This window comes from Sturnira hondurensis, unplaced genomic scaffold (assembly GCF_014824575.4).
Source record: "Sturnira hondurensis isolate 20B ecotype Veracruz unplaced genomic scaffold, ASM1482457v3 Scaffold0000648, whole genome shotgun sequence".
Classification (NCBI taxonomy): Eukaryota; Metazoa; Chordata; class Mammalia; order Chiroptera; family Phyllostomidae; genus Sturnira; species Sturnira hondurensis.
Window position 1 is genome coordinate 4,796,354 of NW_028073279.1, and position 18,474 is coordinate 4,814,827.

Below are 18,474 nucleotides of genomic sequence, written 5' to 3' on the forward strand. Positions count from 1 at the left end.
CGTCTTCACAGAAAAATCACTTCTTAAAGTATTGGTACCACCCCAAATACCAAACTAAATTAGTTTGTAGACATACTTTTACATCTTTGTCACTCTCGGATTTTCTTTCCCGGTCCTTTTCCTTTTCTTTGCTTTTTTTCTTCTTGCTTGTTGATCGTTCTCTTTCATCTCTGCCTCTTTCTTTGTCTTTATCTTTCTTCTTCTCTTTTTTATGCCTAGGATAACAGTAAAATGTTCTCAAAAAAAAAAAAAGATGCTTTAAAGGATACACTTGAAGTTTTGCCTGTAAGCATTGCATTACGTTTAAACTTGTTTAGATGCTGAGCTTGACCAAGTTTACATGGTGTAAAGATGACACCAGAGCCCTGGCCGGGGAGCGCAGGTGGTTAGAGCACTGTCCCAATATGCCAAGGTTGAGGGTTTGATCCGGGTCAGGGCACATACAAGAATTAACCAATAAATGCATAATTAAGTGGAACAACAACAGAAATCAATGTTTCTCCCTGTTCCTTTCCTTAAAATCAATCAATTAAAAATTAAGAGGATGGCAAAGACACATTTTCAAAACAATGATACATGCTATGAACAGCAAGATTAATTTGGTAACAGGTCTAAAATGCCGAATCCTCAGCAGAGTTTATTATAATTCAGTCTCAAGACATAAAAGGAAAGTAAAAGCACATTCATTAGCATTTTTCTCAAAAGTATGTATCTGAAAAACAGAACAGATCTAAACCATTAACATTCTTACCTCCTAGGGGAGGGTGAGCGAGACAATTTTCTTTTCGGAGACCGAGGCTTTTTAGGAGACCTTGTGCCACTGCGACTTCTTCGTCGTCGTCTCTCTCTACAACCACAAACGTACAAGCTAGACTTTAAAATGCAGACACATCACAATAGATGGGTCTATGACAGAGCTCCATTAGAGTCTCTGACAACAGGGTTCTGATAATGAAATGCCCATTTTCACGTACTATTTTGGGCCAAAGATCTAATAATAATAAAGCATAATTTTTATCACACTATATGCCTTTCCTTTGATGCCCTCAAGACCGCTAATTTCCAACAGTTCTTCTTAAAGACATTATATCAGCAACATCAGAATTACAACTAAAATACAGAACCATCACTCAAAGCTGTCAGATATCAAGTTGAATGGAAGCCTGACAATTACAAAACAAAAGAAATCACATCCACCCAGACTGGTAGGAGGGGTGGGGATGTGGAACAGGCTGGTTCCACACCTATATACGGTAGAGAAACATTTGGAAAAATTTGGAGGGATATCTCAGGAGTGAGGAGTCCCAGCTCATACTGGGCTCCACAGCCCAGGGTTCGAATGCCAGGAAGATAAGTCCCTATAACTTCTGGCTGCAAAAACCAGCAGGGATTGAGTCAGTGGAAGAAACTTCTGGAGTCCCGGGCAGTTCCTCTTAAAGAATCCATATACAGCCTTACTCTGTCCAGGAAGCACAGAGTCCCAAACAAGATGGGTGCAAAGAGGCCCACTACTTACTCAATTCCCTCTAAGCCCCAGCACCAGGGTAGCAACTTGAAAGGCACCAGCAGTACACAGGGAGGAACTTAAGTGTTTGGCATCAAGATGTTAGCTGAGGGACAGTGTTTTCTCAGACAGAAAGGTAGAGGCCATGGTCCCTTTTCTGAGCCCTCTCCCCACAAAGCCAGCAGGCAGGTGACATATCTGAGACTCCATCAGCCTGGCTAACACTGTTTGCCCCTCACTGGAGATTCCTGGAAACTCCCTCCCACCCAACTTATGAGGGTCCACCAAAACTATTAGCCCTGACTTTTCCATATGAATGGCTTGTCTTGGCTCATGCTTCACAACTGCCTAAATCTTTTCATACAAGCAATAGCCAGCAACAACCAGCCTCAGTGAGCTCCAACCCCTATACCTCTTGCTAAGTGGCACCAGGCAGGGCTAGCAACAGCCAGCCTAGATTCACAACTTGGCTTTGCCTGCGAATCTCCAAGCCTAGTATAAGTAGCAGCCATCTCAACGTGCTTTATAGCTCAGGCAGGGTGGCTCCGGGCAGAACACAGGTCGGGGCTCATGTTGGCTTGCACCACCCAGGAAACCTCCACAGACAGCAGACGGTGGTCAGTGGTAACAGCAAGTCCTTGCAAGCTGAATGGCCTGGGTCAATCCCTCCCCCCTTTGTCCTGTTTGTCACCTACAAGAGGAGGGTACACTCAGCCATCATGTAGGTCTCCCCTTAGGTACCCAGCTTGGGTGACAGGGGAAGCTATGCCACTGGACCTCATAGGACACCTACTACGTTAGGCCACACTACCAAGGCATGGGAGTCAAAGCAGCTCTACCTAATACACAGAAATAAACAGGAGGACACAAAGAAACATGGCCCAAATCAAAGATAAGATTTTTTTAAAAAGCTAAAGAAAAAAACACTTTATAAGAATACTCAAGGAACTTAATAAAGAACAATATAAAAAAGATCTAGTCAGAAACAAAGGATACACTAATTTAAATAAAGAACAATTTACAGGAAAACAGTCAACTGGATGAAGCGAAGAATCAAATCAATGATTTGGAACATAAGGAACCAAAAACCAACCAACTAGAACAAGAAGAAAAAAGAAGTAGGGGGAAAAAAAAGAAAAAAAAAGAAGAAACAAAAAAAAGAAACCTCCCGGCCCTGGCTGGCGTAGCTCAGTGGATTGAGCGCGGGCCTGCGAACCAGATGATCCCAATTCGATTCCCAGCCAGGGCACATGCCTGGGTTGCAGGCCAGTTCCTTGCAGGCTAACTACCAGCAGGGGACGCACAAAAGGCAACCATACATTGATGTTTCTCTCCCTCTCTCCTTCCCCTCTAAAGATAAATAAAGAAACAAAATTTAAAAAAAAAGAAAAAAAAAAGATTTACTTCAGTGTTTTCTTCTGAGTTTCAGTTTCAGGTTTACATTTAAGTTATTCAACATCTTGAATTAATTTTTGTACATAGAATGAATCTCTTAGCATTTAATAAACAAAGTAAGAAAACAAACACTGCAGCAAAATGTGTAAACTAGGCTGGAAGACAATGAAATTAAGTATGGCCAGCCTTCATGAATTTCATATAATTCCCATGTTAAATGTGAAAAATATATTCCTGTGGAGTAAAGTGTGTAACATTAAATTTTCATACTATGGCAGGTTGAAGACAGAAATACAACTCTAAGAATGATACAAATTATAACTGTTTCCCATTGTTTTATCAATGAACCACTACACATGGGGGGAGGGGGAAATTCTTGAGTAGTAACATGTTGATGTTTTAAATATGACTTAATAAATTTAACATAGTAATTCTTTTTTTAAAAAATATTTTTATTTATTTATCTTTAGAGGGGAAGGGAAGGAGAGAGGGAGAGAAATATCAATGTATGGTTGCCTCTGGTGTTTCCCCTGCCGGGAACTGGGCTGCAACCCAGGCATGTGCCCTGACTGGGAGTTGAACTCCGATGGTCTGGTTCACAGGCCCGCGCTCAATCCATTGAGCTACACCAGCCAGGGCTTTAACATAGTAATTCAAATCAGGATGTGAAATGCATACAGCAAACATAAAAACTGACCTCTGTTGAATTCCATGTTATTTCAAATATACTCCACACATCATAAATATTAAAAAGATTAATTTGAGGTTATTCTCCATAAACTGCCTCTAAAAATTGTTAATAATAAAGCATGTACAGAGATGGGCAAAAGTAAGTTTACAGTTGTTCATACAGAAAATAACATAACAATTAGTACAAGAAAGATAAATAAATAACACAAGAATAAACTGTGTTTTGCTCACTCACAGCTGTAAACCAACTTTTCCCCACTGCTGTAGCTATTGCGAAACATTTAATGTTCACAGAATATTGTATATTGCAGTATATCCTTGCAAACAAAGTTTTTTAAAAAATGCCAAGAACTCAAAATGTCTTACCTGCTTGCACTTCTGGACCGTCTGGCTGTGCTATAACTTTTTGGTGGTGTTTTGGAACGCTTCTTTTCTTTGTCTTCTTTCTTTTTGTCTCTAATCAATGAACAAAATTTATGAATGCATTAGAAATTTCAACTAATATAAATTTATACAGTGCTACAAATAAAAACAAAAACACTGTGAGACCTAATTCTATTTTTAAAGTACGAATGTTAGTCTAATAAATACTATATCGAAATGTAATTAATCCAAGGGGCATTATTTGAGATAAAAATCTTTTTAAAAAAATCCTATTTTCTAAATAAAACTTTTTCTACTCCAATAGAACAAAGTATACTGACGAGAAATGACAAAGGGTATTGAAGAGTTTCTTGGTTGTCTGGCATAAACATCCACAGTTTTATTATCTCTAGGCTCTTCAACTGTCCTTTCTCTCAGCTGATTTCTGTTTCCTAACCTACTATGGCTCTATGTCCTCTGGATCAGGCGCAAATTCCTAGTTGTAAGCAATAAATCTTCCTGTTCATTTGTCTTCTTAAATTTTTTTTTTTACCTCATTTCCTCGTCTTCCTACACCAAAACACTTGTTATTTCAATAATCCATGCTAAGTCTAACAACATCCTCTACCTGAAACCATGCCCCACTCATTGGATCCAATCAAATCTATCTCAAATTAATACTAATGAGTCACTTCTCAATCGAGCCTTTCAACATCACACACTAACAATCACTTCGTATGTACATTCATCCTTTTACTGGTGTAAAGCTAGTTGAGGAAAATAATGACTGACTAATTCCTCTTTACATGATAGGTGCTTTATTAAGGAAGCTTATTTGTTTGAAGAGATGACCCACTCTGTAAAACATGACATAAAACCCTGTTACACAATGAACATGCAGCAAAGCTATCCTGGAATTTATGGTTCCAGGTGAATAATATTTTACCAAGAATAAATTGTGTTGGCTCCTGCTGTCCTTTATTACATAATTAAATACATAAATTGGTGAAGCAGTATGAAGAACTGCTTCTAGAAAAATAAGGCAAAAAATTTAAGAGGCATAGGATTGTTGTGAAACTGTGTGTGACAACTATATAGAAGAAAAAGGCAACTAGGCACTTTTCCAGTGACAGAGCTCCCTTGCCACCATAAAGCGGTTCAAAGGAAAAGACTGGTTTGGTATTTGTTACTCAAGGCTAGGCATACCAATTTAAAAGGTTTTTGCCTTAAATGAAAAAGACTGATTTCTGAATGCGTGTTCAAAGTTGAAATAAAATGTTAGGGTAGAGATATTTGTTTTTTAATAAATCCTCACTTTAACTCTCTACTGGTCCCAAATCATGAGATAAAAGACTAACTATGATTCAGTCTCTGGCATATAACAAATCTTAATAAATATTTTTAAGTGCTTATGATTACATGTATAAAAATGAATCAAAGCATGGTTGACTACGATAAACTCTTTGGCGTTCCATGAGAAATGGCTGGTAGCACTAAACCGACCCTTAGTGGTGGTTGAATGGAAAAAGGAAATGAAGGGAGGTAGTAGGAATTCTTAGCTGTCCTAGTACAAAGAAATCTTACCTAGGTTTTCAGCTGTAAGTAGAAACCTCAGGTTTACAAAGGAAACAAGAATACAAATGTGACTTACTATATTAATATAAATTTAATGTAATAATTCAAATAGAGATGCAAAATGCATCCTGTTAGCCTCATCAAACTTTATAATGTTTCTTTCCCAGTCTAGGCCTATCTCCTATTACCACCTCTTGTCATTAAGTAGCACAGTATTTGGGGTCTTGGGAAGTCTAAAATGTCTTTTCACCCAGTATTAACTGTCTGTGTACCTGGTTTTTGATGTGCTCCTTGACCTTCTACCTCTCTCTCTGGAATGAGATCTTCTCCGTCTTGGACTTTTGGATCGTCGCCTACTTCTTGACTTAGAATGTGATCTCCTTCTTGATCTGCTTCTTGATCGCCTAATAAAAGAAAGCCAACATATACAGATAAATGTAAAAAGACTAGTCCTGTTTGTGACTATTTCATAGAGCATCAGATAAGACTCATCAGATACATGGGGCTAACCATCAAGAAATGAGGATCATTTTCTTCCAGGTGTTGCCACTCTTTAGTCCACACAATGAACATTTTTGCTACCCCAGATTTATGTAATACCTTTTGTTCAACTCTTCATACTAATCCTGTACCCAATGAAACTACAATACTGAACTTAAAAAAAATACTGCTAGAGGAAAAAAACAAAACAAAAAAAGATACAACTTTCACATTATGTAGCATTTCAGAATGTTCTTATTTGATTCCTCACTATTGCAGGTTAAATCTATCAATCACCAAATATTTACTATACATATGCCAAAAGGTTGTGGGTTTGATCCTAGTCTGGGTGGATACAAGAAGCAACTGATTGATGTCTGTCTCCCTCTGCCCCCCAAACCAATATATATCCTCAAGTGAGGAATTAAAAAACAAAACAAAGATTTAAAAAAGCACTAGCAAAGAACCAAAAACTATGAGAACAATGACCTGGAAGACTAGAATTCTTAGTAGTATCAACACTTCACAAAAGTTAGTGTTTTGAACATAGAAAAAGGAGTTCCTCAGGTGGATATGAGAAAGTATTAGGTAAAGATATGAAAAAGCATTAGGCAGAAAGGAACATCATGAGCAAAAACTTGAAAGCATAAAGAGGTTATGTTCAGGCAAGCAGTACTGTGGTTAACTGTTTTGGGTCGGTAAATGACAGGTGTGGAAAGAAAAGCTAGACTGTGTAAGTAAAAAACCCTGAATGTCTTAACTGGTTTTATTTAACACCTTGGGACCAATAGGGAACTTCTCAATTCTCAAGGTTTAAGAGTTGTAACAGATCCTGTCTTGGGTTTATAAAAGGCATCTTTAAGAATAAGGTAAGCTGAAGGAAAGTAGGTTAACACAAAAGATAGATATGCCAGATAGGCCAATCACTGTTAATATTTTGCTATGGAATGAATGTCTGTCCTAAAATTTGTATGCAACACCCAAACCCCAAAGTGATAATTTAAGGTGGGATCTTTGGGAGGTGAGTAGGTAAAGAGGGTGCAGCCTTCCATGAGTAGAAGCAATGTCCTTCTGAAAGAGATCTTAGAGACCCCTTGCTCATTACCATTTGAGGACACAGCAAAAGGATGGCCCACTATAAATAAGTAGGTCCTCATGAGACACCAATTTGCTGATACCTTGGATCTTGGACTTCTCAGCCTCCAGAACTGTGACAATCTCTGTTTATAATCCACCCAGTCTACGGAATTTCTACTATAGCAGCTGACTAGATGAAGATACTGGCCAAGAACTGACTTGATAATGTTATGGGGTCCATGAAGTCAAAATTATTGTCAAAATAACAGATATATTTGCCGTTTTTCACTGTGTTGACATTTGTATTAATGGTCCAATAGCAATGCTGGGGTAAAGTACTGGCAACTCCTTATCACAAACTAAGTTAGTGGCAACTGAACTGCCTTAGTAGACACTGCATTCTTCACTGCCACTTGTGGTAAGCACTTGAGGTAAAAGAAAAAACAAAAACATTTTCACAAGGGATATCTTTGATAAAGCATTAACAAGTATTACATAACTTGTCACAAGTTCTACTAAAGCAGTTCTATTATTTATTGTTGAGTAGTTAATATTAAATCTAGTCCCTTGAGCAATATCCTATACAATTAAAATGGGAAGTATGGATGGATCACTTCTGATACTTACTAAACTTCAATGGCTCTATCAAAGGAGGCAATTTTGGACCAAATTTTGAGCTTAAACTGTCTTGCCCATGAAACATTACCTTTACTTGAAAGAACTGGTAAACTATGGTTGTTCAGATTTGGGTATTTGGCAGCCATTTTCTTGAAAAATGAATGAATACTATCATTTCAAGGGAAAAACTCAATTTGTTGCCAATGATAAAAATCTGAGTTTTCAAAGAGAAAATTTTTGAAAACTTGAACCCACTATTGTGAATGGATGGACCGCATTTTCTGATGAGATTGGTGGTGGTAGCACTAAATATCAAATTTTTTTTTGTCATAGCAAAAATGTGTCAACATTTGAAAACTTGCATGGAGTAACAAGTTGATTATCTTGCAAATCACCAATGCACAATTTTGCAAAAGTATGTCTGGAAAAAAGACCCACTCAGAGTGTTAAGGAAGGTCAACAGATCTTCATGTATCACTGTATGAGAGGTTCCTTTATGGTTTCGAATTCCCCATCGCAACTATCTTTTAAGAAACTATCACTTGTCAAGTTTTATTGTTAACCAAAGAACAGTGGTTGCAATTTACCTGAAGACTATAAAATAACTTGTCTTTTCTAGCTATGTTCATGTGAAGCCATTTTCTCTACATAATAACCAAAATATACTGTAGTAATAAGTTGAGTGTAAAATCCTGTCTATATGGTAAACATCAAAGAAATTTGCAAAAAAGTAAAACAAAGCCACTCTTCTAATTTTCTTTAAAAGTTTAGTTTCAAAGTTGTGTGAATATGAATGAGTTTACTGTCATTATTTTTAAATGGTAGTTTTAAATTTTAATTATGGCCTACATAAAAACACCTATAACCAATGTAAACACTATTCGAGGTTCTCAAACTTTCTATTAAGTATAAAGGCCCTAATACCAGCAAGACTGAGAGCCACTAGTATAAAGAACCTTACAAATTCATACAGGATATCACATGGAAAAGAGAATAAACTTAGTCTTACTCTAGGAAGGATAACATTATACTATCAGTACATCTAATAATACAAAAAACCACCTCAAAATGACAGTAACTTGTGTGATTTGCAAATAACTATTCATGCATTAGAGGGATACTGTGCTACATGATGACCGTCCAACTTAAGTCTTAGGAGAGTCCAGTGAAAAGCCAGAACTAGAATTCAAAAGCTTCAAGTGCAGTTCTCACAGAACTAACTCAGGTTAGTGCTTAAGTCCCAGAGCCTTCCTCCTACAGCTGAATATTTTGGGGTTTAAAGTATCAATCTTCTATTTTAGCCCATACCCTTTTTCCATTTTATATATGTGAGAACATTTATTCAAACACTTTGCTAACAGTACTTGTCACTAACAAACACTTTACCTAGGAGCTGCTAGAGAAGCCGAGGCAGCAAATTAAGAAGGATGTGACATGTAGAAATGACCTTTGTCTAAGGCACAACTGAATACCAAAAGCAATCAACCTAACCTGTGCCTAGAAGATGAGGGAGTCCTCCGTCTCCTAGAGCGTGATCTCGATCTTGAGTGCCTTCGTTTTTCTTCTTTTTTATCTGGATTTAAAAGGAAAAAAAATCCCAGATTTTAGAATCACCAAATCAATAAATTCCACTCAGGAGTTTATCTAAGAATTTCTTTATCTTAATTCTCAGTGTTACATATAATCCTTAAAAGTTACAAGTGACCATTTTACAATCAAAATGTTGAAACTTACTGAAGTGATACAAGTTATACAGGGTTTTGGAAGATCCAAATTAGACTTCTGGTTTTTAGCTAGTCAAATTGCAGATTTCATTTTTAGACTTGGGAAGCTATCAAGTGCTGTCCATAAAATAATCTATGAAAAACGTTACCTTGCTGGCCCTACGGCTCCATACTGGAGGCTATACTTTGCCTCCTTGCACAACCAAAAGGACAACAGACTTTAAAACAACAAAATAACCAGAACTGCAAGAAGATTAAACTGTACAGAAGTCTGACAACCAAGGAGTTACAGAAGAAACATTCATCCAGATGGGTAGGAGGGGGGAGACGGGCACCCAGAATGGAGAGGACACATGGGGCAAGGTGGCAGCTGGAGGACTGGGGCAGGTGAGGCAGCAAATGGTGGAGCAGGCAGTCCCACACTTGTGTGCAGATAAACCAAGAACAAGTGGAGCGAGAGACCGACTGCGAAACCCAGGGTTCCAGTACAGGGAAATAAAGCCTCAAAGTCAATGACTGAAAACACCTGTGGGGATGGAGGCAGCAGCAGGAGAAAACTCCCAGCCTCACAGGAGAGTTTGTTGGAGAGACCCATAGAATCCTACAATGTACCCAAACCTGCCCACCTGGGAATTAGCGCAAGAGCCCAGTATGCTTGTGGGTTGCCAGGGAAGTGACTGAAAGCCAGCTAAGAGCTGAGCAAGTGGTCCTATTCCCTCTTGGATCCCTCCCCCACATACAGCACCACAATGCAGCTACTACACGGGTTGCCCCACCCTGGCAAATACCTAGTATGTAAATAAATATTTAATAATATATACACATTTTAAACTCTAGGTTTACCAAAATGTCCCTTCTTTCTTTATCGTTTAGCTTTATGAGTCTTTGCTAAATAAATAAATTCATGTGTATTTGGATCAAAGTGGTTGACAAACAGGCTCAATATTTGGGCCTAGCATTCAGAAAGTCATTCAAGTACTGTTCTCACTATACTTCTGTGAAGGAATTGGATTTCAGGAAGCTTGTTCTCTCCATCTCTTCTTCCTCACCAATTTTCAACTGTGCAAGTGTAGGAGATAAATCTAGAAATTGACTTAAGATGTAGCAAGAGAAATAAAAACACTGGATTTATGGACAATCATCAAAGTGAGAATTAATTCCTCTTTTACTTTCAGACCATTTTTCACTAATAGAATCCATGTTATTCTTAATGTTGTTATTAATAATTAACAGAAAGCCCTGGAGAAAAAATCATAAGAAAAACCACTTTAAATCATTCCAGTTATAAGTTTTCATTGAAAACAGCTGCAGCAAGGTCTTCTAGCTTTAGAGCCAGAGATCCAGCGGTGAATCTAAAAGCTCCTAGTATTTGACATGTGACTTTCAGGTAATTAGTTATTTTATTAATTTAATGACATAATACACATAAAGCACCTGTACTTTGGTGCACAAGACAACACCTCAACCCACTGAGCTACCTGGGCTGGGTGCAATAATCATTTTTGCCCACAATCATATAATTTAAGACCCTACATGAGTGCATCAACATATTTTACCTGGTTCTATGGCAGCAGAAATTAGGGACTGTGCTTCTCGTACTCTCTTCATGGCTTCCTCTATCTCTTTACTAGAGGTATCTGATTTCAGACTTGGTGAAACAAGACCAGCAGCTACATGATTCAACCTGAAACAGAACCAAGAACTGAGACCAGGAATATTTTTAAATGCACAACAGCATTTCAAATAAATATGTAAGTGCTTCATATAACATTTTAGTAAGACATTCCTTGCAAAAAGAAGGGGAGAATCCAATTTTGGGGGGTGAAACACACCATATAGTACCCTTTTGAATGTTTAATAGCTCCTGCATTTTAATGACTCAAGATACCTGAAATGGGCAGTGGCCAAAGTATATGAAATTCCTGATCGAAGAGGCTAAAGATGTACCTTTAAGGGTTTATATTTATACTGTACATTTGAGAAAAAAATTAGACACCAAATTTAAGTCAATAGTTATTTGTAGAGAAAGTGGGAAGTGTAAATAAAAATGGGTACACAGGGAATTTCAACTTTATCAATGATATTTTATAAACTGGGTGACAGGCACATACTTGGGTTTTATCTAATAACTTTTAAGAAAAAAGTCAAGTACTACAGTAAAATGATTCTGTCCTCCTTCTTCCTATACTCTCCAACTTACTGATAGTGACTTTCACCAAGGAGAAAAAGCATTTAGTCCAAACTTAAAATACCAAGAAATTACCAATTAAAATGACTATGACTTTCTTAAATGTCCACTAAATAGGAAATATAACAGTTACAGCATGTAGAGAAATTTCCAAAGCACCTAAAGATGTTGGTCATTATTATGACCTATGTCACGAATCCTTGGCTCTAGGCTATTTCCCTCTCTCCCGTCTCCTAACTCCTAATCATGCGCTAGGACGTAGCTTCTCTGATCTTCAAACTAAGTTCCTGTCTTTGTAATGTTTCCACAGCACCTCTGTACTTCCTCTAGTTGGATCCACATGCTTCACTATATTAATGTTTCCCTTCCTGACTAGAGTACAAATACTGTAAGGCACAAGCTTATAGTAGGTATTCAATATAGTAGGTATTCAATACTATTCAATATAATAGTACTTTTCATGTATCAACTAAAGATAATTTTTCAGCTATTTTCCCATTATTTCAGGATATTTATAATTATTTTTTCAAATATATATATTTTAAATATTTTACTTATTTATTTTCAGGAGAGGGGAAGGGAAAGAGAAAGCATGAGAGAGAAACATCATTATGTAGTTGCCTCTCGTGCATCCCCTGCAGGGAACCGGCCTGCAACCTAGGCATGTGCCCTGACTGGGAATCGAACTGCAATGCTTTGCTTTACAGGCCTGTGCTCAATCCACTGAGCTATACCAGCCAGGGCTATTTATAATTATTTTGAAAGACTCAAATTACAATAAATAAAACCCTTTTTAGATGGACTTACCATCTCACAAACAAGGGTTTTTCTCCTTGTTCCTAAAGAAATGAATTATGTATTCTGCGCCTTGCCATAATTATCTTTATAGCTATCAAAAAGTAACTGTTCTCCAGACACACACTATATCTACATCATCACTGGAAATAAAGAAAAAATCCTTACTTGGGATCCACAGTACTCATAAGCTTCAGCAACTGATCTGCTGCAAGAGACTGCAAAAACAAAAATGTAACAACAGTGAGAATACATAAAGTAACAATGATAGCTACTTTATTTTTTTTAGGATGCTGAAATGTCCTGAGACAACTTGGCAGACCTACAAAAAGTAACATTTGAGGCAAATCAATGACAATGGAAATACAATGCCAACCAAGGGTCATACTAAGTTTTCCACTAGCCACATGAACACTACTGGCTATAGTACTGGTATTTTAGCAAGTTAAATACGAAGATCATAAGAATGAATAATCTTGATTTTACAGGACAATTACCTCATGCTTATTTTAAGACTTTCTGAGGGAAAGTGATGCCACTTAAAAAAAACCCCGAAAACCAAAATTCAAAGTGCTTAGACAATATAATGAAAAATTTTCACAATGTAAGGATTCCTGAAAAAAGTTTGTCATATTACAATGGAAACAAAATTTCCAAGCAAATACATAACAGAAACAAAGACTTCATAACATTAAATCTCTTAAAAAGAGTATGTTAGAAAAAAATTAATACTACCCCACAATCACTTCTATCCTGCTCTTGAAATGAATAGTAACAGTTAATAAAATAAATTTTTTAACTATAAGAATGAGCTCAGACTTCTGGCCAAGATGGAGGCATAGGTGGAAACACTGTGCCTCATTGCACAACCAAGTTTAAAGACAACAAAGTTTTAGTAACAAAAATGGGACCAAAACACAGAAAACTGAACTGTATGGAAGACCGACAACAATGAACCTTTCAGCCAGACTGGTAAGAAGGGCGGAGCAGGGCTGTGCAGAAAAGTGTCGCGACCAACGCAGGCATGTAGGTGGCGGTTGGCAAATCTCAGGTGTGGGGTGGCAACAGGTGGACCCAGTGGGGGTGCATGGCAGCTGGCTGACCGTGGTCACACATTCACACTCAGATAAACCAGGCAAAGGATCAAGCAGTGAGACAGACCGCACAGGCTAGGGCCCCAACGACAGGAATTAAAGCCTAAAAGCACCAATTGGAAAAACTTTCAGGAGTTGAGGAGCCCTGGGAGAAGCTCCCAGGCTCACAGAGAGTTTGTTGGAGAGATCCACAGGGTCCTGGAGGGTGCACAGGCCCACACACCTGGGAGCCGGTACCAGGGGGGCCCAGTTTGCTTGCCGGAAGCACCAGAGGGGACTGAAATCTGAGTGAGAGTGGAACAAACACCATTGCCCCTCTCTGACTCTGCCCTCACATACAGCGTCACAACCCAGTGACTGGGTCACCCTGCCCTAGTGAACACCTAGGGCTCAGCCCCTTATATGTAACAGGTGTGAACAGACCAAAACATTATGGCTCAAGAAGAATAACTCAAAGCCCCAGAGCCAATAACTCTAAGGGACCAAGAGCTGGCCAACCCATCAGATGCACAGTTCAAAACACCCGTGATGAGGATGCTCACAGAACTGGTTGATTTTAGTCACAAATTAGACGAACAAATGAAGGCTAAACTAATCGAAATGAAGGGAAACGCACAGGAAACCAATAGTGATGGAAAGGAAACTGGAACTCAAATCAGGGAGTGGACCACAAGGAAGAAAAAAATGACCAAACAGAAAAGAAGGAAGAAACAAGAACTCAAAAAAACGAGGAGAGGCTTAGGAACCTCCAGGACATCTTTAAATGTTCCAACATCCAAATTATAGGGGTAACAGAAGGGGAAGAGGAACAGCAACAAGTGGAAAACTTATTGGAATGAATAATAAAGGAGAACTTCCCCAATCTGGCAAAGGAAATAGACTTCCAGCAAGTCCAGGGAGTCCCAAAGAAGTCGGACTCAAAGAGGAACATACCAAGGCACAACATAATCACATTACCCAAGATTAAAGATAAGAAGAGAATCCTAGAAGCAGCAAGAGATTAGGGGACAGTCACCTACAAAGGAGTGCCCATCAGACTGTCAGCTGATTTCTCAAAAGAGACCTTACAGGCAAGAAAGGGCTGGAAAGAAGTATTCCAAGTCATGAAATCCAAAGACCTACATCCAAGATTGCTCTATCCAGCAAAGCTTTCATTTAGAATGGAAGGGCAGATAAAGTGCTTCTCAGATGAGAGCAAATTCAAGGAGTTCGTCATCACCATGCCCTTATATGAAATGTTAAAGGGACTTATCTAAAAAAGATAAAAAATATGAACAGTGGAAGGACAGCAAACTCACACTAGCAACCACACCTAAAACAAAAGCAAACTAAGAGGACAGCTAGATCAGGCGCAGAACCACAGAAATGGAGATTACACGGAGGGTTAGTAACAGGGGAGTATCAGGAGAAGGGGGGAGAAGGTACAGAGAATAAATAGCATAGATGGTAGGTAGAAAATACACAGGGGGGAGGGCAAGAAATGTATGGGAAATGTAGAATCTAAAGAACGTGAGACACGTGGTCATAAACTAAAGGCGGGGAGTGGTGAGGGAGGGCTGTGCAGGGTGGAGGGGAATGAAAGGCGGGAATGGGACAACTGTAATGGCATAATCAATAAAATATATTAAAAAGAAAAAAAAGAATGAGCTCAAAAGTTGAAGGGTATTAAAAATTATACCTGTGAATTCAAATTTGCTCCAGGAAGCCCAAGTGCAGCAAGGGCAGGATCAAGAGTAGGAGCTCCCAAGGCAGCCAATGGAACAGCGCCAATCTGTGAAATTACAAATTTTATTTATTTAAAATTTCATTTTTCTTTCCATTGTGTGTGGGGAGGGGGGGTTGTGAACTTATTCTTCCTTCCAAAGGGCAAATACTTAGTTCAAGTTTATAGGCTATGTGACTGCTGTTACAACTACTGGTTATGCCACTGTAGGCTGAAAATAGGAACACATAAGAACCCCAGAATTTATTCATAAAAAATTGTGTATTTATTCTCATGTTTAAACTTTGGTCACTTCCAAAGTACTCTCCACTTGATGCAATATACCTATAGAGATTTTTCCACCACTCAAAGGAGTTTTTGAACTCATCAATTTTGATGTCTTTTAGTGCTTCTGCTGTTTTTTTGTTGTTGTTGTTTTATCTTATACACACTGGCAAAATGTTTCCCTTTGAGGACTTTGTCCAGGTAAACAAAAAAGTTTTTGCATGGGGAGAGATTGGTGGAATAGGGAGAGTGGGTGGGACCTGGGGGTCATGCCACTTTTGGTCAAAACCTGAATATTCAAAATAGTAAGGGAGGTATGCCTATAAATCACTCCCAAGAAAATCATGAAATGGGTAAAGGGGAAGAGTCTTAAAAAAAAAAAAAAATCACTGGAGCTGAATGCAGCCTCTTACAACAATGCCAACCTGTACACTAATATAGATGGGGTCCTAGAACACTCACCTAGTGGGGGAAGCCCGTATTACATACGAGGCCCCCCCCCCACCGAAGATAATTTCACTGGGTTCCCTGTCATACATAACAAAGGGAATAGTTGTGTTCTAATGAAAAAAAAATGGGGATCTGGCCCAAAAGCTGTAGTTTGGCTACCTCTGGCCTCATTTTCCACCTGTAATTATAGCACATTACATTCTTCTGTCGATTATAATTGGGGAACTGAAGTGACACTGTGAAAGGGGTTTCCCTTCCTGGTCCTCATATCCCCTTCCTGACTGTTACTGCAAGCCACACAGAATACCCAGTGGCCTTCCACCTCTGCATCAGTCTCAGAGCCACCTGCTTGTGCAGCTTCCTTCCAGTTCTGTGGTACTCTGAAAACCTTCTCTAGTATCCACCCATCTCAAAGGAGGCCTGAATCTTACTCGGGGATGAGGCGGATGGGTGGAAGCCCCCTCACCTAAATGTATTTTTTCCTCTTGCATTCTTTCTTCCTCAGCCCTAGAATGGTTGCTTCCTATATCTCCTATTAATGTATTCCTAACTAGGAACAAATAGTTGTTAGGTTTCTGTTACTAGTTACTAATTTCTTATATTAAACTTTCCCTGCTTATATTACTGTGTCGTTCCGTCTCCTGTCTGATATAATTCTGATTCATCAGTAATTTAAGACACAGCCCTGGCTGGTGTGGCTCAGTGGACTGGGTGCTGGCCCGTGAACTGAAAGGCTGCTGATTCAATTCCCAGTCAGGGCACATGCTTGGGTTGCAGGCCAGGGCCCCAGTTAGGGGCATGTAAGAGGCAGCCAATCTGTTTTTCTTGCACACTGGTGTTTCTCTCCCTCTCTAAAAATAAATAAAATCTTTAAAAAAAGAGTAACAGTTTAAGACACAAACCATGCAAAATCTTATATCCCCAAGGGCAGTTTGACCTTCTCTACAAGCACTATACTGAAAGTTCTCCTAGTTTCAACTTTTAATAAATATAAGGTTCCAAACTTCAGCAGTTAGCTATATACTAAGTACTGTACTAATAATATTATATAAGGTATCTCATTTACTACATAATTTTATACATCAGAGATATCGACAAATTTCCCAGATCTGCATTTTATAACTGACAAACAACCAAGGTCATACTAAAAAAGCTGGGAATTCATGATCTGAATCTTTTTATGATACCATACAGTTAGCAGTTAACTACTTAGGCAAAATTATTTAATGAAAGGAATGTTATTATGAAGTTCTAATTGAGGCTCCATCATTTGCTTGATCTCTGAATACACTGACCAGCTACAATCTTTCTTAATGGCTGTAATACATGGTATTTAAAGAAACGTTTTGGCTCTAAAATCAACTTTTTATAGCATTATCAGGGCTAAAAACATTACCCAGTAAAATTTTCTCCAACTTTAATATTTTATCTTCCCTGTATCAAACATATTCACGAATCCATTTTTATTCCATGCCACCTACTTAATTAAAACCCCACAGTAAGAACAAAGATCAAAATGCACTGGCAAAGGAAAAAAAAACTGAATTTCATCTTTATTTTCTTTCCCAGTCCAAGACTTTTAAAGAGCACGTTCAACAAAAGCACATTCAACAAATGCTCCATAACATTTTTTCATATTATTGGGTTACTCTGAGAGTCGGTGGCAAAACCAATACAACAGATATTTGTGATTTTCACAATGTCCTTAAAATGAAAATCTCCATTTTAAGATTCTACTTAGTATTTATGATTGCAACATAGCCTTTTACAACATTCTACACATGACACATCATGCTATGGACTACAATCACAACAATGCTTTAAAAACTCATATATGTTCAGCTTTACCCATAATCCTGTGCTCCTTTCTATCCTTTCAGCTATCAACAGAGCTATTACCTGGGTAAGTGGGTTAGGAGTAGGCAGGAGTCCACCACCAGGCAGAAGACCTGCCACTGCATTAGCTGGTGCCAACAGAGACAAAGCCTTAGTCTCATCAGGAATAACTCCTGCAGAGAAACATCCTTGCATTAGAAAACACCCTTTTGCAAGACAGAAAACACACAAAAACACCCAGAAAATGTCTCCCTGATACACCACCTGAGTTTGTTGAAAGTACTTATGTTCGCTAAAACATAAAGCTTGATTTCTATGATTATTTATCATTAATTTTATGTCAGAAAGAAACTTCAATGTGTGAAAATTTGTTTCCTTTTTTCTCTACAAATGGTTAAGTTTCTAGAGTAAAAAAAAAATAGCACAATACACACTACTTTTTTGTTAACACTGCCAAGATTTCATCACCTGTACTCGATTTTTAAGTCATGAACCAAACGTAAGCAAGCACAGTCGGTTCTCCAGGGGTGTGCTCTCAACTTTCAAAAGCTGTTTTATGAACAACGACTCGTGTCGGCTGCTTCACTATAAAGCACACAGAAAAATCAAGATACACAAGACAAAAAAAAGTTTGATTTAGGGGTTAATAATATGGTACAGTTACTATGATTTTCTTTTACACCTACCATACAAATTTT

General features: G+C 38.3%; 1 protein-coding gene across 10 annotated transcripts in view; it reads right to left on the reverse strand.

Moving 5' to 3' along the window:
* The window catches only part of SRSF11 (serine and arginine rich splicing factor 11), a 43,819-nt gene that overhangs the window by 1,402 nt on the left and 23,943 nt on the right, over nt 1–18,474 (reverse strand). For 4 of the 10 annotated variants that reach the window (XM_037042610.1, XM_037042618.1, XM_037042628.1 and 1 more), the window contains 9 exons: nt 17,840–17,949; nt 15,182–15,274; nt 12,578–12,627; nt 10,983–11,110; nt 9,194–9,275; nt 5,800–5,931; nt 3,956–4,045; nt 752–868; nt 77–236 (listed from right to left, as the gene is read on the reverse strand). In XM_037042610.1, the coding sequence (XP_036898505.1) occupies nt 77–236; nt 752–868; nt 3,956–4,045; nt 5,800–5,931; nt 9,194–9,275; nt 10,983–11,110; nt 12,578–12,627; nt 15,182–15,274; nt 17,840–17,949 (962 nt within the window). The remainder of the gene's footprint in view (nt 1–76; nt 237–751; nt 869–3,955; nt 4,046–5,799; nt 5,932–9,193; nt 9,276–10,982; nt 11,111–12,577; nt 12,628–15,181; nt 15,275–17,839; nt 17,950–18,474) is intronic. The other 6 variants (XM_037042664.1, XM_037042646.1, XM_037042655.1 and 3 more) reach the window with 3 other exon arrangements.